The 20,965-nt window shown below is 45.5% G+C and overlaps 1 protein-coding gene across 3 annotated transcripts in view; it reads right to left on the reverse strand.

Moving 5' to 3' along the window:
• Positions 1-16,232, reverse strand: part of tmcc2 (transmembrane and coiled-coil domain family 2) — a 38,744-nt gene extending 22,512 nt beyond the window's left edge. Inside the window, exons 1-3 of one of the 3 annotated variants that reach the window (XM_088640677.1) lie at positions 14,609-16,232; positions 11,744-12,271; positions 7,156-7,350 (exon numbers count right to left, since the gene is read on the reverse strand). In XM_088640677.1, the coding sequence (XP_088496803.1) occupies positions 7,156-7,350; positions 11,744-12,271; positions 14,609-14,797 (912 nt within the window). In that variant the 5' untranslated portion in view covers positions 14,798-16,232. Of the gene's footprint in view, positions 1-1,882; positions 2,219-7,155; positions 7,351-11,743; positions 12,272-14,608 lie in introns of those variants that run through there. The other 2 variants (XM_088640678.1, XM_088640679.1) reach the window with 2 other exon arrangements.
• Positions 16,233-20,965: the final 4,733 nt, after the last annotated feature.

Raw genomic sequence — 20,965 nt, forward strand, 5'->3', positions numbered from 1 at the left:
GTCAATATGATACAGGAAAAAATGAAACTATTGAACACAACAAGTCTCAGACTGGGATTGCGTGTGTTAATGTGATTAGGAGATCCACCTGTTCCTCTGTTTCACTTCCTGTATTTCCTACAAACCTGACCGTCTGTACTGTGTTTCAAATCCTTATTAAAACTGCGAGCAATCCTCACCCACAGCAGCCCATTACCACTCTTGGCTTCTCTTACCCAGAACAGCCGCAGAGATGGAGCCATGCAGCGACACATATACAGGTAGTAGCTGTTGCCTAGCAACAAGGTCTCCAACTGCTGGGCCGGAGCGGTTTGAAGGCCCACAGCAACAGAGGTCTTCAGAACACAGGTCGCTGCCGGAGAGATAATAAAGCCCCCTGCTTCTCTAGTCCGTCAGACTCTACTCCACAGACACACTGCCCTTTGGGCTGGCAGTGACACTCTTGCTTCTGTGCCACGTCCCCTCCACCCCCAGTGTGAGCTGCTTGCGATTGCTGACTGAGACAACTGTGCTGAAACTGGAGCCTGCTGGGATATTGGGGTTGAAGGGCACTGGGAGAGGAGCGACAGCTGGGGAGAGGAGGAGGAACACTGGGAGCTGTCAGTCAAGCTCCTGTGTGTTTGCTGTCAGGATACGTGACCTGCAAACCTTAGCACAGGAACTAGTCTGAGGAAGCTAATTCAGAACCGGGAACACAGATTCAGGTTCTGATATGACCCAGTGAAAATCTTTCAACACATGTCAATGTGACTAAATCTGTACAGCCCTTGTTTCATTGTTTCATTTCCTTGTTTCATTTTCCTGAATACTTGTTTCATTTTGGACCTTCAGTCTGAAGTAGCTGGGAAGCAACATCCTTAATATTTTATGTACACTTCTTTCTTGATGTGAATAACTGAAAATCTTAAAGGCTACTGGGGCTTTGATTGAAGCTCACCCTGAGGGATCAGGGAAGAGTGACAAAGAGTGACAATAAATGCACTAAAGATGTTGAGCATGAATTACCTGTCGCAGATTATCTAGCTCCCTCTAGTGGAATATACCATCATAACAGCCTTTTATTCATTATAAAAATATTTTGTCTCTTACTGTGTTTACTGCCATCTGCTGTTACAATTACGTCACTACAACCACAATTACATCTGAAGTTTGCTTGTAATAACCACAACAGTAGATGGACATAATTCTTCATATATTCTACAGCTCATATGGTGTCAGGGCAAGGTACGCTGACACACGGATCTGTGCAGTTAGCCTCTCCTGATACCTGGCTATGATTAACTTTGAATATGTCAGGGAGACATATCCATTTTGATACAATAATGTGGCTTTTATTCCTATTATATTCAACTATATAATAAAAGTGATTTTTTTACAAAACATGCAAATTATTCTTTGCTTGCTTTCTAACAAAGTCTGAGGTTCTAAATAGCATAAGCAAATCCCACCATTCCTCAGCATTAAGCCATTCAAAGAAAAATGCAGAATATGCACACTGAATCTCTGCACATCAAAGCCTTCCTGAGTGGAACAGAAAATCCAAATCCCGGGAAATTATTCATGACCTTCTTTCCACGCTGTTGTCTGGATTAGTGTCCTTGGCTTCCAGTGCAGCCACAAGCAGCTCCTTTTCTTCACTGACTGTTCTGACTTTGCACAGAAACACAACAGAGTGTCAATCCCACTGTGGAGAACTCTGGAAGTGTACAGGTTTGCTTGATATAAGCGAACAAACTGTAAATATGCACAACTGAACAGCTGCTGTAAACTGGGAAGCCAAGCAGAGACATGTTCTTGAGACCTGCTCATAGAATTTGAACAGTGAAGAAGATAAGGAAAGATAAACAGAAGCCCTGGAGGAAGGGTGGAAGATTTCACTCACCTCTGGATGCACCATACCAGCCCAAGGGGGTGAAACATGAACAACACAGGTAATCCAGCGCAGGCACACACAGAGGAGCTGGTGCTGAGTTCCTCCCGCATGCACTGGTGTCCTGAAGCTAGTTCAACACTGAGACACACTCACTTACTGTCCACATAACCCTCTGCCCACAGGCACTGCTGTAGGGTCCTGACCGAACACAAGCTTGGCCACAAGGTCCACGCAACAGACAGGGGCAAGCAGAGCTGCCGAGCCAGCAGAGTAACAGGAGCCTCCCCACCCCTCCCTCAGGGGATGCTCAGAGCCCGCCCTGGGGCCAGCCTGCAGCCTCCTGACGGGGTCAGCCCGTCTAGTGAGAGGAGACCATAATCCCCTTCTGCCGCCAGCGAGGCACATGCGCAGACAAGGCACTGCGAGCTCCCCACGCATGAGGGAAAGGCAGTGACCACTGGAGTGCATCAAGCTGTTCAGGCAGCATGAATCTAAAGTGAACACATTACATGGGGAGTAATATCAGGTGGTCCTCTGTGCCTTATTCTGTCACACAATACGGAAAAAAACTTGTACTGTAAATACGTCAGATGTTTAAAATATAGGGAGTTTATGAAGTTAACTGACCTGTTCTTGCAACTAAATTGTTAAAGCTATGCACTGTGAAGAAATGCAATGTGCCCCCACATACAAATCTGACCACATACATTTCCATGGATAAGGACAGCACACAGCAGAGGACACTATCATCACCAGCAGACTAGAAGACACAAAATGGTGGTCCCAGAGACACAGCGTTCCCTGTTGGGAAAACACTATCTTTTTCTCTTGTTTTTGAATGCCACTTGACATGGCAGGCTGGTATTACTTTCCCTCCTCCTTTTGAGGAACATCAGGAGCCTTTAGCACGGAGCCACCAGCAGCTTAAAAGTGGCAGCAGCAAGCAGAGTGCCACCCCAGCTCTGGTGTTGTGCTGAGGCAGCTCCTTCTCTCAGCTCAATGTCTTCAAGCAGATTAAGGCAACCTAGCCAACTCCCACCATGCACTATGGCTGGGCAGCATTGTCAGCTGAGGGCTCCCTGATTGGTTGTTGCTGTCTGGCCACCTGCGTCCTTCCCCTGTCACCTCAAACAGCCCTGTGAGGACCAGACTCCACACGCAAGACAGAGAGAGAGAGGCGCCAGCGCACAACCAGGACTCTCTGCATAATTACGTTCCGATTTAGCCAGAAATATTTTTCCACACACAAATTTCCCAACTTTGACAATCAACAGGGTAGAACTAACTAATGGACTAATGCCATTATTACCATCTCAGACAAGGCTCAGTTTTCCCACTTCGTGGTAAATAGGTCAAATTCCATTCATATTACACAGATTCTGAAGTATCAGGCTCAAAAAGAGAATTAGGTTAGAGGAGTCCTTGTGATAATCAACGTACCATGAAGGTCACGTGGTAGCCCTTATTCTTTGACTCGCTCTGTACAACGGGGATTCTGAAACTCTATCATGGTTCATTGTTCTTGGTGAAGGAAATACAAAACCACAGCAGAGCACAGCGAGGCTGGTGTGAGAGACATGTGATCCAGACAACGTATCTCATATAATGCATTTCCTAAAACTGCCTCTCGGATGGGTTCTAGTTATCAGCACCCTCCTATCAATGGCACCATTCATTCGGCTCAGGATATCATTGCTGTTCCTCTCTACTTATATTCCCTCCATAGTAGTTACATCTCTATGGCAACAGCACAACTGCTCCCTCGTGTGGAGATTTGGTAACACTACAACAATATTCACATGCAAAGTGTTCTTAAACATCAGCTCAGGTATTTGTTATGTCTATCAATGAACAACCTGTTAAAATTGTATTGATGAGGTTAAAAAATATTACAGAAACCCAGTCCTATGGTTTGGGTGATGGTTCAGGCTATACTAAGGGCTTCCTTAGTAACAAGCAATTAATATGAAGCAGGGATTGGCTATCATCACATTTATCACTATATGTTTATTCCATTAATATAACAAATAATAAAAATGTTATTTACAAGGCATAATGTGAAGGAACAACACAGCCCCCCCACACTACTGAAGCTGATATCCTGTAATATATTGTATCTTGTATGTTCAGGTAATGGCTGCTGGAATTGGAACACGAGAATGGTCACAAACGAGAGCAGCCATTCAGCCCTTCAAGCTTGTTTGGTAGTTAATTGATTCCAAGATCCCATCCAGCAGTTTCTTGAAGGAAGCCAGGCTACTGCCTTGTTCCAGACTTCTACCACTCTTTACACACAGTTTCCTCTTCTATCCTCTGGTTTGTGTTTCACTGCTGATAGGTTAAAGGACTTTGCCACTTTTAGTGGAAAAGTCGATCTCTAGGAAACACAAACTAGATGAGCCATATGTTCTAATCTCTGTAACTGTTTTTATGCTCTTAGGACAAATTAATATACAGTGTACTTTTTCCTTCTTTTGCAATTTATAATTGAATGACTGCTGACTTATGCCTATAAAATTTACCTGCAGCAATATTTCATGGTTTACACTTCACAGAGTCTGTATGATTGATGCTTAGTTTCACACCCCGTCTTTTCTGTTGCCCTACTTTCAAAAGAACTGTGGCTGTAGCTGTGGCCAGAAAGTCACTTGAAAGTCAGACCACGCCCGTGTGAACATGCCCGTGTGTCTACAAACAGCCATTATTGAACACAACACTTCAAAGAGCTCTGCCAAAGCCCTTAATTAGCTGCCTCTCTGCACTGTTTTTATGAAACACCCTACAAGACCAACACATAACGGCACAGCATCTCATTTTAAAGTTTGTTGTGAATTAACTTGCTGTTTTAAAGGCATTATTCCTATCAACGTCTGAGTGCATGACCAGCACACAATAACTGTGTTATGTTTTATATGCAGTGATTCACAGTACTGGATTCTCAGGATGTGGTTTTAAAATGGAAATGAGTCATAACTGTCTCTCTGAAAAATGACTTCCAGGAAGCAGTGTTCACTAGAGTTTTGTGCTCATATCTCCTGAAGATCAGCAGTGATGCAGATGAGAGAATCCCTGAAAAAGATAGCTCAATTACTGGATTGCCACAGAGAAAGACAGGGAGAGTATGTGAGAGAGAGGAAGACTGAGAAAGAAAGGAGAGAGAGGAAGTGTGAGAACAGAGAGGCTTCCGGAAGGGAGTAACATTTATAGTGAATGCTCCCAGAGGACACTGCACTGAGAAAGGCTGCCCCCTCCCCTTGCAATCCTGTGGTGAAGTTCTGAGTCCCAGCCTGTACACACCTCCACCTGATCACTTAAAAGCAACATCTCCGACCGCCACCAGAGAGCTGCTGACTCCTGACGAGGCTCGTGCCAACAGACATGTCCCAGACATACAGTACAGGAGGATGGGTTAGGCAGCACCGCGGGACGCTTGTATCACAGTCAATTGTAATTCTTGAACAAATGCCTATCCGAAATAAAAGCGTTGCATTCCTGCCCACATTATTTACTTCATTTTGTAATACAGAGCAAAAGAACACTGTAATACCAAAAAGTGTCTATCTTTATTCTTAATCTAGATTTGAGCCAAATTAGCCACACGCAGAGCAGACTCTGCAGGTAGAGACACATGACAGTATCTGACAACAGTGCTACACAAAGGGCTGTTGTTGCAGCCCTGGTTCCTCAGCTGACAGCAAGAGCTTCAGCACTGCTGACACCACATCCCACTCCAGTTGTATAAGACCACTGCACACCTGGCATGGGAGGAAAACAGAAAATGTTGTCTTTTAGGAAAACAACTTGAACGGCAAGAAAGAAAATGTATTAACACCAGGGCAATCTTGGCAGCCTCAGCAGGAAGCAAAGCAGCACTTTCATGTATTAAGCAGGTGTTGCAACATCAAATATTCAGCAGATATCGATCCCTTCTTGATTGGCAATGCATGAAACAAGCTTATGCCATGCAGCTAACATCTGAAGGAAAATAAAATCCTGACTTGTGCACGTTCAGGTCACCTATGTGCAGCCATGTGGATCCGTATTGATTTTGAGCCCTGTGTCTGGGCTGAGAGACTGGACTGGCACTACATAGGGCCACAGATCCCCAGGAATTGAACAGTTCATAATGTAATTACTGCTGTGTTACTACTGCATACCTCATTCATGTTACCGGAGAATGGATACTCGCGTACGACAGAATGTGGCAGCAACAACAGTGATGTGAAGCAAGACTATTAAATGAACAATGAGACCACCAGAGTCAACCCCTGGCTTTATCACTCCGACGTCACTCCTGGGTGTGTGAAGTCACCCCCTGTCCGCTGGCCAGGTCCAACACTCTATCAGACTTGTCAGCAGCCACAGCAGTGTGGTAAAAAGGCCACCAGCCTGCTGAAATCTCAGTCTCTGGTGCCTCTGCGGTTTCCACTTCCCTTAAAAACACCTCTGAAATAAGAGTAGACAAGCACTGCTGCACCTCTGCTCTCATTTAATTAGTCCAACGACTCTGAGACAGAGCAAGCTCATTCAGCCGCACAGTATTAATGTGGCTCTGATCTGGCATGAAACATCGTTTCTCCTGCCAGTGAGGCCCAGACTGTCTGAGGAGAAGGAACAATGGCAGCAGGAAGGCCAGCAGGCAGGAAAACAGAATGCAAGACAAAGGACTAAACTAGGGCAGGACAGAGCCACAGTAAACAATAAACTCCATGTTAGTCAGTTCAGACGCATCTTTTTTTGAAGGGGATTATAAGACTCCTAAGCCAAAACGCTACATGAATTCTTAACAGAAAGACAAGATTTTTCCAATACAGCAGAGCTTGAAGTGAAGGAAGGCTGTAGTGATGGGCTGCTCTGTTCGTGCTGTTAAAGCCCCTCAATGTATACTGAATTTACAACCCACCACACACAATAGGCTCATAAATAAAATCCCTTGTGGACGAATGAGCTGTTGTAGTCTTTCTCTCCCAGCCAGCGGCTGTAGTACAATTAGTTTCACCCCCCAAGAGCCCCACGGTGTATAATTCACCCCTGACAACAGCTCCTTCACCACCCTCACCGCAGCGCCTTCCACCCTTATTCACTACTGCGCCACCTTTGGAAAACATCCCACTCCACAAAGGACGAGGGGATATGGAAAAGGGAATGCTGAAAGGATGGACGGAAAGATAAACAAAGAGCCCTGCTTTACAATAGGTGTGGCAGAACATGCGAGGCGCAGGACAGCTGTGAGCTCTGTGGCGCGGCGCGGCGCGGCACTGCCTGCCAGCGGAGCGACGGACCTGGCGAACAAAGGACGACACTGATGCGCTCCCTCTCTCTCTAGTTCGTTGTCTCCTCACTCCATCTCGCGCTTTCTCTGTCTCCCTGTCTCTCTCGCTCCCTGTCTGTCGCCCCGTCTCTCTCGCTCCCTGTCTCCCTTGCTTCTTTTTTTTCTTCTGCTTTGTTTTCAGCAACAATTCTTCTTCCCTCAGGGGCTGTTAATGCACAGAAAAGTGGCTCTAGTGTAACACAATACAGATCAATCTGAACGCTGCCTTCCTTGATAAACTCACAGCTGGGTGGTGCGACGATGTGCCTCTACCTGCCCTCTGCCAGGAGAGGTGACTAACCCTGGCAGCAACACCAATCAGCCTCCACTCAGACCCCCCGCTAGTCTAATCTCCCTCGACTGCAACACTGCCAAAACTTCACACAATTAACAGGCAGAGCCATGATGACTCGGCTGAGAAACACAAGAGCCGATTGCTTCCTTCCCCCTCCTCTTCACAAAAGTCTGTATACAAGCTCCTCTGGGCAAGGGGGACCTTTCTAACCCCTGTGAAACTAATACATAAGGACACATTCATAGCTGTACATTCTATATTAAATGTAGCATCAATACAACTTCATGATGAGTCTAAGGAACTGTTTCATACTTAGTTTGCAATAAAGCCTTATCATAACCCATAAAATAAAACTTTTACTGAATTCTCCGGGAGCAACCTAATATCTCTGTGTATGACTGTCCACGACGGGCTTGTTTACTCCACCAAGTTCATGTGTGCTGAGTGTCTTACTGTACCTGTGGCAGTCCCCAAAAACCACTGAAGTTTTTCTTCCTTTAATGTAAGCCAGCACCAAGATTTTTCTAAAAAAAAAAACTTTCAGAATTACTTTTTTAAATAAGCCCAGGACAACAAAACTAAAAAACCACATTTTAATTTTTATATTATTGTATATCTGGTGGGTCTAAGAAGCCCACTCCCACCACCATCCTTTCTGAAGATGGGGGTTAAATTTACTGTCTAAAGATAAAGTCTCTGACACAGGCAGGAATGTACAACAATACCTGCTTATGTCCCCACAACTAGAAACACAAAGAGATCAAAGTTGTGACACTTCCAGCACAGATTGTATTTCTTCCTCACAATAGCCTCACCACTTCATCCCAACAGATCCTGTTCTTGTACCAAGCTGGAGGCCCTGCTCCTGCCGCAGGAAGCCAGCGACAGCCAGCTGGGGTGCAGACACCCCTGTTCTGCTGCCATTCATTGGCATTCATATTACAAGATATCAACTCCATTCATTGGCAATGAATGAAATATGCAGAAGATCAGTCCGCATTCACATGCTCTATATGCCAGGCACCCCTTCTGCAGGTGTTCCTGTATGTCTGTCGGGTCAAGGTACATTTGTATTTAGCTCTGCTCAGTGTAGTGTGCAGGGCCCTGAGAGACCTGTCCCTACCACACTAGTACCACTGCTTCCCAGCGAGTACTACAGCATCTTCACACCACACTGGGAATGCCTTTTCAAGACCTCTAGTGGGACCTCAGCCTGCCATGGTGCAACTCTCCAGTAAAAGGCTGAATCTGTGTCACCTACACCGCCTCGCAAAAGGTGGAAAGTTCTATGTGTGGACTTTGCATTTATTCTGTATGAAGTCACCCTGCAGCACTCCTGATATCAACTTTTTCCCATTTCTGTTCTCTCTCTAAGAGGGGTGAAGGGGAATTGAGGTCATTCAGACCCTAATGGGCCAGCAAATGTGTTACAACTCTCTTACTCCCTATATTCTGCAGAGACACAGCCAGACACAAGCAAGTGCTGTAGCTCTCTATCCTGGCACAGTGGGCTACAGATCTGTATGCTGGAGGACACTGGACTGTAGGTCAGAACAAGGCTGCATGCCTTTACAATGGCTTTCTTTACACTGTGTGAAAACAGTTGAAGAAATAATGGCTATAGATCATAGATAATATTCTGTGAAGAAGTGCTTTCACAAACTGCAGCTGTTCCACATGCTCCTTCTCGAGTCCCCATCTAGTCTGTATCAGTCAGATACTGCTCACAGCAAACACCCTCAGGGAGCACAGTGTTGAGCCGTGCCACCCTCACCACAGCCCCCACTGATAACCAGACCACAGCCCTTTCCGCAGTTCACACGCAGGAAAACAAACACTTAAAGAAAAAGTTGCATCACAGTTTCCCACCCTAAAGTTACTCCATATTTGCTCATGGTGGTGATGATGACAAGCTAACATTTTCATAGTCCTTCTGCAGACCCTCTATAATTGACTTTATTATTCTACCAGAGGGAAAGGGCAAGGGCAGGTTCCCACTGGGGAAGGCAGTCACACAATCCCCCCCCAGGCTCCACTCTGAGACAGCTGACCCACCTCCCCTCTGGCAACACAAGACGCCCCAGTACAGGAGCAGAGGCACAGGGCATCTGCATAGGAATGTTTGTCTTTGAAAGCTCCGTCAAGTAAATATTTTTCTTTGGAAACTTGGATGGGAGCCTAGAATGTCCCATCTCTCTGGGAAAATGAATCTCAGTGCCCTCCATACTCAGATGTTATGGGCAGCTTTAATTTCAGAAAGCAGAACCTGTTTTGGACGCCCCACTGCGAGCGAGCAACAACACCGACTAACTCTTCACAACACTGCAAATCAGCGCCTGATGCAGGCAAACCTCACTTGCTCAGTTTACATCTCTCACACTTCAGCCTCATGTGCTCCTAATTGCAAACTCTCGACCTTCCAAGCTCCCTGCCAAGTGGAGAGGCATGAGTGCTGATCTCCCTGTCCGCCGAGGAGCAGGTACAGTAGGACTGTGCAGAACAGCTTAACATCTTACGCTCACTCCTGTTGTTATTGAGGGAGAAAAAAATCCACCGGTGGGTGAGCCATCAGCTAAATTTAGCCTTTGCATTAAACAGCCTGCTGTTAGTAGTGGTCCTCCTACACTACGAACTGTGCTGGGCTGCAGGAGAGCACAGCCAGCCTCCACAGACCTGTAACCAAGGAGACTCTGGGTGCTGGAGAGGACGAGAATGCTAAACATCACCCTATTGCTGCTGTTGGTACAACTCAGCATAGCAACCTTCATTAATTTGCCTGAACTTCTAAACATGCACTGAGGAACGGTGCAAAAAAAGCCCATTATCAAAAAGTCTGTCTTCCACATTCCACTGATTTGGATACATCCTAATAACAATCCTAGCCCAGAGCTTTACTATATCTAGGGCTCTACAAGATCCAGAGACTACATCCATACAGCTGGATACATCTAGCATCCAGGTGGATGCTGAACACTGGTGGTGGTGGAAGGGAGTCCCCATTACCTGTAAAGCGCTTTGAGTGGAGTGTCCAGAAAAGCGCTATATAAGTGTAAGTAATTATAATTATTATTATCACTCCCTCAATATCTAAATTTTTTAACTAATTGTCCTACACTTGCCTTAGAGTTCATGAAAAACCCTAAAACTTAAAAAAAAGGGCAACGAATACTGCCATAAGGATCAAGAATGAATCCCATACCATTTTACCAGTGTTAATCACAAAAAATCAGAACTTTGACAATAGACATCTTCTAGGCCACACTCATCCAACATGTATCACCATCTTATGTGTACAATATGTACACCCTATGTACTGTTTTCTTAAAAAATAACACAAATTATTGAGAGCTAAATCAGTCTTTCAATAAGCAGACTTAGAAGTTCGCAATGATAGTTTCATTAGTCTTTATTGTCAGAACCTGTTCCTGTATGAGTTTTGACAGAAGCAGAGGAAATTGAGCTACAGGTCACTCATGCAGGATTTCTCTGATTATCCGCCTTGCAAACTAATCCCTGGGACCTTGGATCCAGCTTGTATCCCACCTATTATCCTTAACATACACAACTGTACTGCTCTCCCTAACACACACAGACACCAGTACCACTCTCCCTCACACACACCAAGCACTGTACTCTCAAATGCACACAACAGTGCATTCTAGCACACAAACACTAGAAGTGCTCTAATGCACACACTAATACTCTTGTTGTAAAGAAACTGAATCATCTAATGTGCATTTAGCAATGATGAGTGAGCAAGTCCAGCATGGTGTTCAGAAAACCGGTGGCAGTGTACCAATCTTGTAGCCCTGGATCTCAGGACCTCAGCAAAGCTGGGCCTGGTCAGCACCAAGATGGGAGGGAGACCCCAAGGAAACAGGAACCAGATCGCTGCTGAAGGTGATGTTGTGGAATAACAGGTGATATTTTTTCCTTTTGAATAGAATCTGCCAACCAACAGCCCTGCACAGAGGCCCAGGGCACTGCTATAGGAGGCACTGTCCTTTAAAGGAGACATTAAACTGAGGTCCTGACTACTGGTCATTAGAGATCCCAGTGTACTTTTAGTCCTGGCTAAATTCCTCTGTGGGCTTGTACAGGGCAGATCATCAGCGGATGGAGTGGATCCCCTCCGTTATTGATGTATTTACGGGTTTGAGATCCTGAAGTTCAAATGTTGCTGAACAAAGGTGTATGAATTGATTCATAATTGGGTTTGACTAGAACAAGACTTCTGCTTGTGAGTTTTTCTCAGTGGTCTCACCTTGTCCCCGGAGCGGTCAGCGTCCTCCGAGCCCCAGGGCAGTGTGGCGTCCGCAGCCAGGAGCGCCGTGTCCGTGGTGGAGGAGGAGCGCGGGCGGCCCTGGTGCAGCAGGGCGGTGAGGGAGCTGTCCTGGGGGCCCCGGCGGCCCATGTGGGGGCTGCTGCTCTTGGGCCCTTCGGCGGCCGGGCCGCTCTTGGTGCGCCGGCTGCTGCTGTGCAGGCTGGTGCCGCGGCGGATGGAGGGGCGCGCGCGGATCTGCTGCAGCACACGGTTGAAGGCCGTGGGGCGGGCGGGCAGGTCGTGCAGGGAGACGGCGTACGACACCCGGTGCATCTCCGGGGAGCGTTCCTTCTCGTCCGCCGAGTCGTGGTCGGAGTGGCCCCCGGCCGCCCCCCCAGAGGACAGCTGCAGCGACTGCGCCGAGTCCTGGGAGCTCTGGTGACCCCGCTCCCGGGAGCGCCGCCGGCTGTGGAAGAGGTGCTTCAGGCCCTGGCCAAACATGGAGCCCTCCGACAGCTGCTGGATCTTCTGCCGTGCGAGAGACAAGCGCCACGCCACGTTAGCCCTCCTGCGAGAGCGGCCACAGGCCAGGGCTTGGCGTGTGCAGGCAGGCAGTGAAAAAGCCAGTGTATTTTAAATCAAACCCCTCCTAGACCTTTAACCGCCTGGTAATAAAGCACACAGCTGCAGTGAAACACAGCTTCACTTTGCTGCCCGTTTTAATGGGACAGTTATTCAGCAGCAACAGATTTCTGATTGATGTATATACTGTAATGTGAGAGGTGTAAAATTATAAAAGTAATCTAGACATAAGTAAGGTTTGTACATTTTAATTTGCAGCATTTTGTTAAACCTGACATTAGAGGCACGTATCACACTACACCACAACAGCCCATCAGTGGGTCAGATCAGTGATTTTAACGGACACAACGATCATTCATTAGGAGAACTGCACTGTCCGTGCCACGGGAATCAACAGGTGTGTGACTTCAGACTGTGCTGACTACCACGCCAAATCAGAGAGATGCACAACCCACACGCAGGCACGTCTGCCTTTAGTCACCATGTGCGTTTACCAAGATGAGTCTTTACCTTCCAGGACTGTGGATGGACTACCCTTACAAGCAGAAATCAATTCGGGTGACAAAGGACCGACAGCAGTCCTGGGCCAAAACCAACTAACAACCCCGCAGGAGTCAAGAGAGCAGCACCACCTTGTCACAGTCTGGGAGACACTGCCATGTACCAGAGGGAAACCACAAACACAGTACGCGGCAGCATATTTCCCTGAAAATATGCTTTTTAAGCAGTGCAGCATGCAGCAGTGCTCAGTACTTGCTTCGTCACAATGAGGCGCTGTGTCATTGTTCAGGATTCAGAGCTCACAGGCATGCAGGCGACGTGTGACGTGTCTGTACAGCCACCGGGCCAGGGCGGGCGGGCAGCTGGCCTGGCACCCCTGCAACTACACCTGCCTTCATACAGCCCCCCTTCAGGTTAACAATTCAGTGTAAATAACTGGAAACTATATTAGAACACATACAATCGGAGAGTGTACAAGAATGTCTCTACAGGTAGCACAACGTGTTCTTCCTCTCACATGGTTATGTGGTTTCTGATAAAATTAGTGCTGAATTATGAAAAGCTATTCCGATACTATCCCAGTGTGCAGGATTCAAAAGATCAGAAATGCTGTGAGGAGCCAAGTGGATTGTCTTTGGATCTTCAAAGTGCCCTTTCCATGGAGTAACGCACATGGGTGATTGTAAAATTGTATATTGTATATAGTCTGACCTGAGCTGTACGAACTTACCATAGGTTCTCCACATAACTTGGTCACAGCAGTGCTATAGGCTGGCCTGCAGCTGTGACGCTGGCCATTGGAGCTACATGCATGTAGACACCTAGTTTGATTTCTGTAGTCACAATGCCCACATACAGGTATCAGCACAGTACAGCCCAGAGGACTGTAGTCCAGTCCAGAGCAGCTCAGTCTACTCTAATGAAGCTCAGCATTGTTAGGTACAGTTCCAGTACAGTACAGTCCTGTTCAGTCATGTGAAATGCAGTGTAAGACTGCATCATCCCGTCTGATCAAGAACAGTATAGTCTTGTCCAGTACCACAATGTCCAGTGCAGCAGATTGTCCAGTACAGCCGGTTGTTTCAGGTACAACAGACTACTGTGTAGGTCAGTACAGTAGCCTCTTACTTTCTATTTTTGTAATATTCATTTCTAAGCTTTCTCTGATGGTTGACCACCTTTAAACAAAGATGGCTATCCTTCAGTACACTTAAGAATGTGGAAGTGAAAAGGACAAGTTCATTTGAATCCTTTCTCTATTTGGTAACATACACGTCTGCAGCACAATATTAAACTGAGCCCTCTCGTATTGTTAAGGCAGTGCAGGAGATTGTGCTGGAGGGTAGGAGCTGGAGAATTTATGATGAGCATATAGGTACTTTGGCCTGTAGAATATGGGTTTTCTAATGCTAAGCCAAGTCTTTATCACGTCTTGGTTTTGAAAGGAGCCTGTGAATCCGAAGAGCCCTTCGCAATGGGATGTGCGGCCAGAGGGTTGTGGAGAGGTGACAGCAGTAAAAACTGAGTCAGCAGGTGCTCGCACGATGGAAAACACATCACAGTATTCGGACTAAGCGGAAGTGCTTAGAGACAAAGCGTGCTCTTTCTTGTTGGTCTCTTGTCGTGATGTGGCTACATCGCCTTACTGCAGGCACTGAGTTAAAGAGGGGCAGCTGTTTCGATGTCCCTGGTCAGAGCTCCGATGTGCACGGTGCACCACGCCTTAGGACCGCTGTGCGGTATCTCACACGCATGGAGGAAGCGGCGGAAAGAGCGAAATACCTTCAGATCTGGTGGTTTACTCCTGGTTACAGGGGCTTGCGGGTTCGGGCCCTCGCTGCAGGCGTCATGGGTGCCCCCCACTGTGTCCCCGGTCTTCACCTCCACAACGAACACACTCGGGGTGTCTTCGCCCCCCGACTTGCCGCTGTCTTCAGCTTGGCTGAAATCGTCAGACTTGCACCGCTTCATCTCCGGTTATTGTTCAAAACACATGAACAGGAGGACAAAATATGCCCGTGTTTATATCCCCCAGCAGTCAATAATACTCTCTCCCTCTGCGGTAGCTACATCATCAGTGGATGCGCCTACATCGCACAATCGTATCTTCTTCCGTTGAATTTATGTACTGTATTTATTCAAAGACGCCTTTTAAGGGAAACGGCTAAAATTAAACCGAATCATTTAGATAAGTTTCGTTTATGTTGAATATTTTAAAACAAAATTTATACTTGGAAGTCCATTAAAACTTTCGTGCAGTACAGACTAACTACAAAGAATTCCATATCCCACCAAATTAACCACGACTGCCTGACAGCTAAGAGCCACCGAAGTCGAAACTGAATACCATGATAAAAATATATTTCCCCGAATTTTAAAAGATGCCGCCCACATCAGCCTGAAAACGTACAAAATCCTGCGGGCGCGCTGGCTGGGAGATCGGGAAGCCTGGAAGGGATCTGCTTGCGGGTCTCGGTTTTATACGGTCACTACGAAGCCTCCCTCCGGCCACAAGCACCGGTAAATTAATACTATTTCAGGTTGCCAGGACACAACCGCAGTGCACAGATCAGTTCCAGTTATTTTAAAACCGAAGGCCCTAACTAAAGCTTCTTCGACTTCACTTCACAAAAACGTCCATTTAAAGTCTAAAATGCATTGCTTCCCAAAGTCGCAGGTTTCTATGTTTTTAATTCAATATCTGTGACAATCCTGCTCACAGCAAGCGGTTCTTTCCTTTCCTAGCTGCAACCACAGGGAAGGCGGAGACAATCGAAGGAGAGTGACAGCTGCAGCAGCCAGTGAGCGTCTTGACAGGGTCAGCTAACGGTTTTTTTCGTCCAATGAGGGCCGAGTGGACCTGTTGTCAAGTATGGTTGCTACGTCTCCGCCTCGTGAGAGCTGTCAGTGACTGGGCGTGTGGTGCGGTGTGGGATGTTTCTCCGGTTTGTTTTACATGAGGAGACCGGAGGTCGGGACCAGTGCCCACTAACTGAAAACCAAATGGAATTACATTTAAGACCGAGAACGGGTTTGATTTAGTTTTAGAAAGGGGTGCGAGAGACTGATTCTTTTAAGCTTTCGAAGCGGACTGCTTGAAATCCTTCAAGACGGGTGTATAATGTCAATAGATTCTGACCAGTTAATGACAAGCATTTAAGACTGTCTTTCATTTTGTATAAAATCATTCCAATGAAACACAGGCAATACAAAATAATGCTCTCTTTCCCGTGTAGGAATGTCTTTAATATAAGGATGGAGATGCGACATAAACTCTGCAAACGCTTTCAAGTGAGAAAACATGACGTGAACGCAGTCTGAACGCACTGTCTGGTGTAACTCCTGCTCTGAGCACACTGGCTGGTGTAGCTCCTGCTCCGAGTGCACTGTCCGGCATCACACTATTCTGAACTCTCAGAGTGCACTCTCTGGTGCCACACTACTCTGAGTGCAATGTCCGACATCACACTACTCTGAGCACACTGTCTGGTGCCACACTACTCTGAGTGCACTATCTGGTGCCACACTACTCTGAGCACACACAGACCTGCAGATCCTCCAGGTTTCTTTAAATCATGAAGAATTAAGATTGGAGGAGATGGGTTATCACGACAGTACAATAAAAACCAGTTCAAATCTTCACACTATTTCTTACACTGCTGTTGATTTACGGAGACGTCATTTAACTGTGCTCCACACACCCATTTCCTAGGCTTGTTTGCAGAGGCTGTGTGCTGACTGGACCTACTGTACAGTACTCTGCATTCCTTTAAAATTCCTTTAAAACAATTTCAGTGGTTGAGATCCCATTGAACACAGTTCTCCTTAGTATTGTTCATAGTGCAATAAGGTTTTAAAATATTTTAAATGTAATGACTTATTTGGAACATCTTAAAAATAATTTTGTATTTGAGTGATCAGGAATAAATGTAAGAAAGATATTTCTCAAGTCCTATAACATCTAAATATAGTATTGTGTTGTTAAATCAATATATCAATGTATGTCTATATATCAGTGTATCTATGCATCTATATATCTATGCCTATATATTCACTTATGTGTATACTTATGTGATATCTGGAAGATTTATCTGTATTGGTGTAAAAAATGCTGATTATTATTAAAGCATCACATATATAAGAATGCTAAATGGATGTTATTTAAATCTGAATAAATGTTTGTGTTTTCCTGTTCTGTAGTGTTCAGTGTCTAGCACAGGCTGGAATGTCACTTTCCACCCACTGGAACTGTATAACGAGGCAGAGGCCGAGGCAGAGGCTGGAGTCTCAATATGGTCCAGCTGGTTATTGTTCTGTATGTGTGTCTGAGCCTGTATCTCTGGTATTGTGTGTGTATGCAGTTAATATCACTCCTATTCTATATATTTTATTATATAGTTAGGACAGATTATAGGTTTAAAGAACTGACCCACCTCCGAAATATTTGATAAGGGGTGAGAGAACATATTTTGAGAACCAAAGGGGTGCAGGCTGCAGTAAAGCTTAAGAACCGCAGCTGTGAGGACAGTCTCACAGTCTCACCTCGGGAAGCGCTGTCCTGGCCTGTAGGTCTGACCAGCGAGGAGGGGTGAGGAATCAACTGTTATGGCTCCAAAAATGTCATTCATTAAAAAAAAACACAATATCCTGCCAAGCCTGCCAAGAATGAAACTTGTAGTTACAGAACAGCCAAGCCTAATCGGTGACCATTCTAGTGAACAGCACGGGACTGTTGAGAGGCAACTTGGCTTTTTCCTGTAGCTTTAATTTAAAAAAAAGTATGATCAATCAAAAACATGTCTGCATTAAAAATGAAGGGAATAAAAGCGTAAAGAAAAACGTATAGATATTTACTCATGAGCTTTGAGCAGCCTATGAGGGTTCAGGAGATGATGGACATGAAGGGTGGCACTGCAGAGGGGTGCCAGGCCCTGTGCTGTATGCCAGGGCTGCTGCAGGGCCCCTGAGCCCCCCCCATTCCTACCAGCAGGCTCTGCTGTTTTGGAGATCAGCCCCCCTCCCGAACAACCCTGGCAGGACAGGCTAATCTTATTAATCCCGTGCTCCATTGAGGATGAGGTGCACTTGTAATTCAATTTGAAAGCATGTTGCTTTCACAGGGGCCACATGATTCCTTGGACTGTGTTCTTTTTTAGCTGCTCTGGTAGCAGAGAAGTGGAATCAGAGATGACTTCTGCCTCAGTGTATTACTGATGTCTTCCTTTTTGCTTCATATCTATGTGCATGCCTCACTGGAAGAGGGCAGGCAGGGAGGGCAGCATTGCTTGTTTTGGTTATACTGTCAAAGGGGCAGAGCACATCTTTGGAAAAGTGCAAAACAACAAGAACAAGTCTATTGTTGAATTGCTGGCTTCTACTGCAGACTTGTGATGAGAGCCATTATCCCACAGTTCCTACAATGGCACAGTGCACGACATGATGCAAACTCCTCCTAGCTTCACAATCCAGCTGGAAGCACGTACCTTCCCAGATCTATTTCCGTGCAGCTCTGTAGGATGGCACTGAGTGCCCAATAGCAGTAGTAAATCATGGCCAGTGGATATCTGCATGGGTCTTGAAGGATCTTTTGTTTTACAAGGGGGAGAGGGCTTGGCAAACAGAATAACATTCACTGAGGGTCAGGGTGCCAATCAGTGTCTCTGTGCTAATGAGAGGACAGTGTTGGAATCAGGCCAGCTACCCATGACACCAGCCCCTTCCCTGGTCTCAATTATTAACAGCCTCATTGTGGTGCCTTTTGATGAGTTTGCACAGGCAGGGAATGGGGCATTAAAGATTAATTAACTCCACACATTGAGAACATATACAGCTCTGACAGATTTGACTATAATAACAGCTGTTTATCCATCCTGAGTGTAATAACTGTTTTCAAAATGCTTCTGTCTTTTTTTCCACAAAGTGATAAGCAGCTGCATGATTTCGTTTTTTAAAATGTTTTTTCTTCCTTTCCATCTGTCTTCCCTCATTATCTCTTATCAGTCTCTTCACACTATCTGCACTGCACATAGCTGTCAAAATATCAAGGCAACAAGGACAACTACTTCTACAGATCTTGTACTGCTACTTATTGTAACAGCAGTAGAAACAATAATTCTAATAGAAAACTATACATCAACTATATTACCTCTCAAACACTTTGTTGCAGTGGCCTACGTTTGCAGTGGTCTTTTTTCCAGACCACTGTCAGTTATCTTTTAGTGGTAATTTCAAATATTCTGGTTTGATCAAAGAGTTCAGCATTTATAATTCTAAATGTATTTATTAAAGGGAGAAGAAGAAAAATAACATCCAAACAGGTCAAAGTCCTGGACACTGTCCTGAGTTACACAACCCAATCAATTCCCACGAGCACCTAACAGAGATGCAAACAGCAAAACATATTGGATTACAATGTTTCGCTTGTATTTGGAGGAACATTCTAGAAATTTTGAGTGTGTTATTCTGGAGCTGGCATTTAATAATAATAATTGCTAACACTTATATAGCCCTTTTCTGGACACTCCACTCAAACGCTTTACAGGTAATGGGGACTCCCCTCCACCACCACCAATGTGCAGCCCCACCTGGATGATGCAATGGCAGCCATAGTGCGCCAGAACGCTCACCACACATCAGCTATCAGTGGGGAGGAGAGCAGAGGAGAAGCCAATTCATAGATGGGGATTCTTAGGATGCCATGACTGGTAAAGGCCAATGGGAAATTTGTCCAGGACACTGAGGTTACATCCCTTCTCTTTTCCAGAAAAGCCCTGGGATTTTTAATGACCACAGGGAGTCAGGACCTCGGTTTTACGTCTCATCTGAAGGACGACGCCTGTTTACAGTATAGTGTCCCCGTCACTATACTGGGGCATTAGGACCCACATGGACCGCAGGGTGAGCGCCCCCTGCTGTCCCCACTAACACCTCTTACAGCAGCAACCACAGGTTTTCCCAGGAGGTCTCTCATCCAGGTACTGACCAGGCTCACACCTGCTTAGCTTCAGTAGGTTGCCAGTTGTGAGTTGCAGAGTGATATAGCTGCTGGGCAATTTGAAATTTAGATTTCAGGAAATATTTTTGACTACAAGTGGTCATGTATTTTGATATAAGTGGTCATGGGTGAAAATGGTTTAGCATTTTTTCCTACTCTAACTGAGAAAAAACAGGAAAGAAGGTTTTACACTGAAGGAAAATAGTTGAAACATTTTCTGTCAGTATTTATTTTGTGTGTGTCTGTTACTAGGTCCTCAACACTGCACTACAGCAGATACCACTTGCTAGTTGTACTGCCTTCAGTATGATACTAGGGTGATTCTGTTGTTGTTGTTGTTGTTTTTGTTGTTGTTGTTGTTGTTGTTGTTGCTGTTGCTGTGCTTCTTACTGTCTGTGGCTGTGCTACCTAATACTCCTGGGTGAAACAGCTATGTTCTCCAGATGTACTCACAACCAAAGGACAGGAAACACAAAGGGGAACCATTTCATCAGTGCACAAAATCCTCTTGAATTGTTTTTCAGGTAGCATAATGCTTATTTGGTTCCCCGGCATACTGGATGGAAATTAGCTCTGTGAAGCTTAACCAGAGAACCAGTTACCATGGCAACAGTTTTTGTAAATCATAGAACAGTGTCTGTAATGACAGCTGTAAAAAATTAAATAACAGTGATATAAACAGGATAAATTATTTAAAAATGGCAACAGAATCTGGAGGAGACTAAATTATTAAAACAAAAACAACTTCAAGAAAATACTGGGCATCATTTAATTAAAAGATAAATAGATTAAGTTTAATTTTAATTTTAAAATTACATTTCAAATGAAAGTTGAAAATAATTGCCTTGCTATAGTGTAGTTTCCTGTGATGGCTAGAAAAAAGTATTTAGTAAAGGTAAGGAGTCATGTCGTTCTTTTAAAGAGATTCAATTGTTTGGTTTAATTTTCTGCATAAAAATGTAATTGGTTTTAAGATATAAATCAATTCAAGAGCTACATGGCCACAATCAGGATGTACACCACTGGGGTGGTGCAGTGGCTCTGTGGCTGGAAGGTTGCTGGTTCGAATCCCGCGGTTGGCAGAGAAATCCTCTGCCATGCGTTTGGCCCCTGAGCAAGGCCCTTAACCCCAGCTGCCCCAGGGG

This window comes from Lepisosteus platostomus, chromosome 7, assembly GCF_059453375.1.
Source record: "Lepisosteus platostomus isolate fLepPlt1 chromosome 7, fLepPlt1.hap1, whole genome shotgun sequence".
NCBI lineage: Eukaryota > Metazoa > Chordata > Actinopteri > Semionotiformes > Lepisosteidae > Lepisosteus > Lepisosteus platostomus.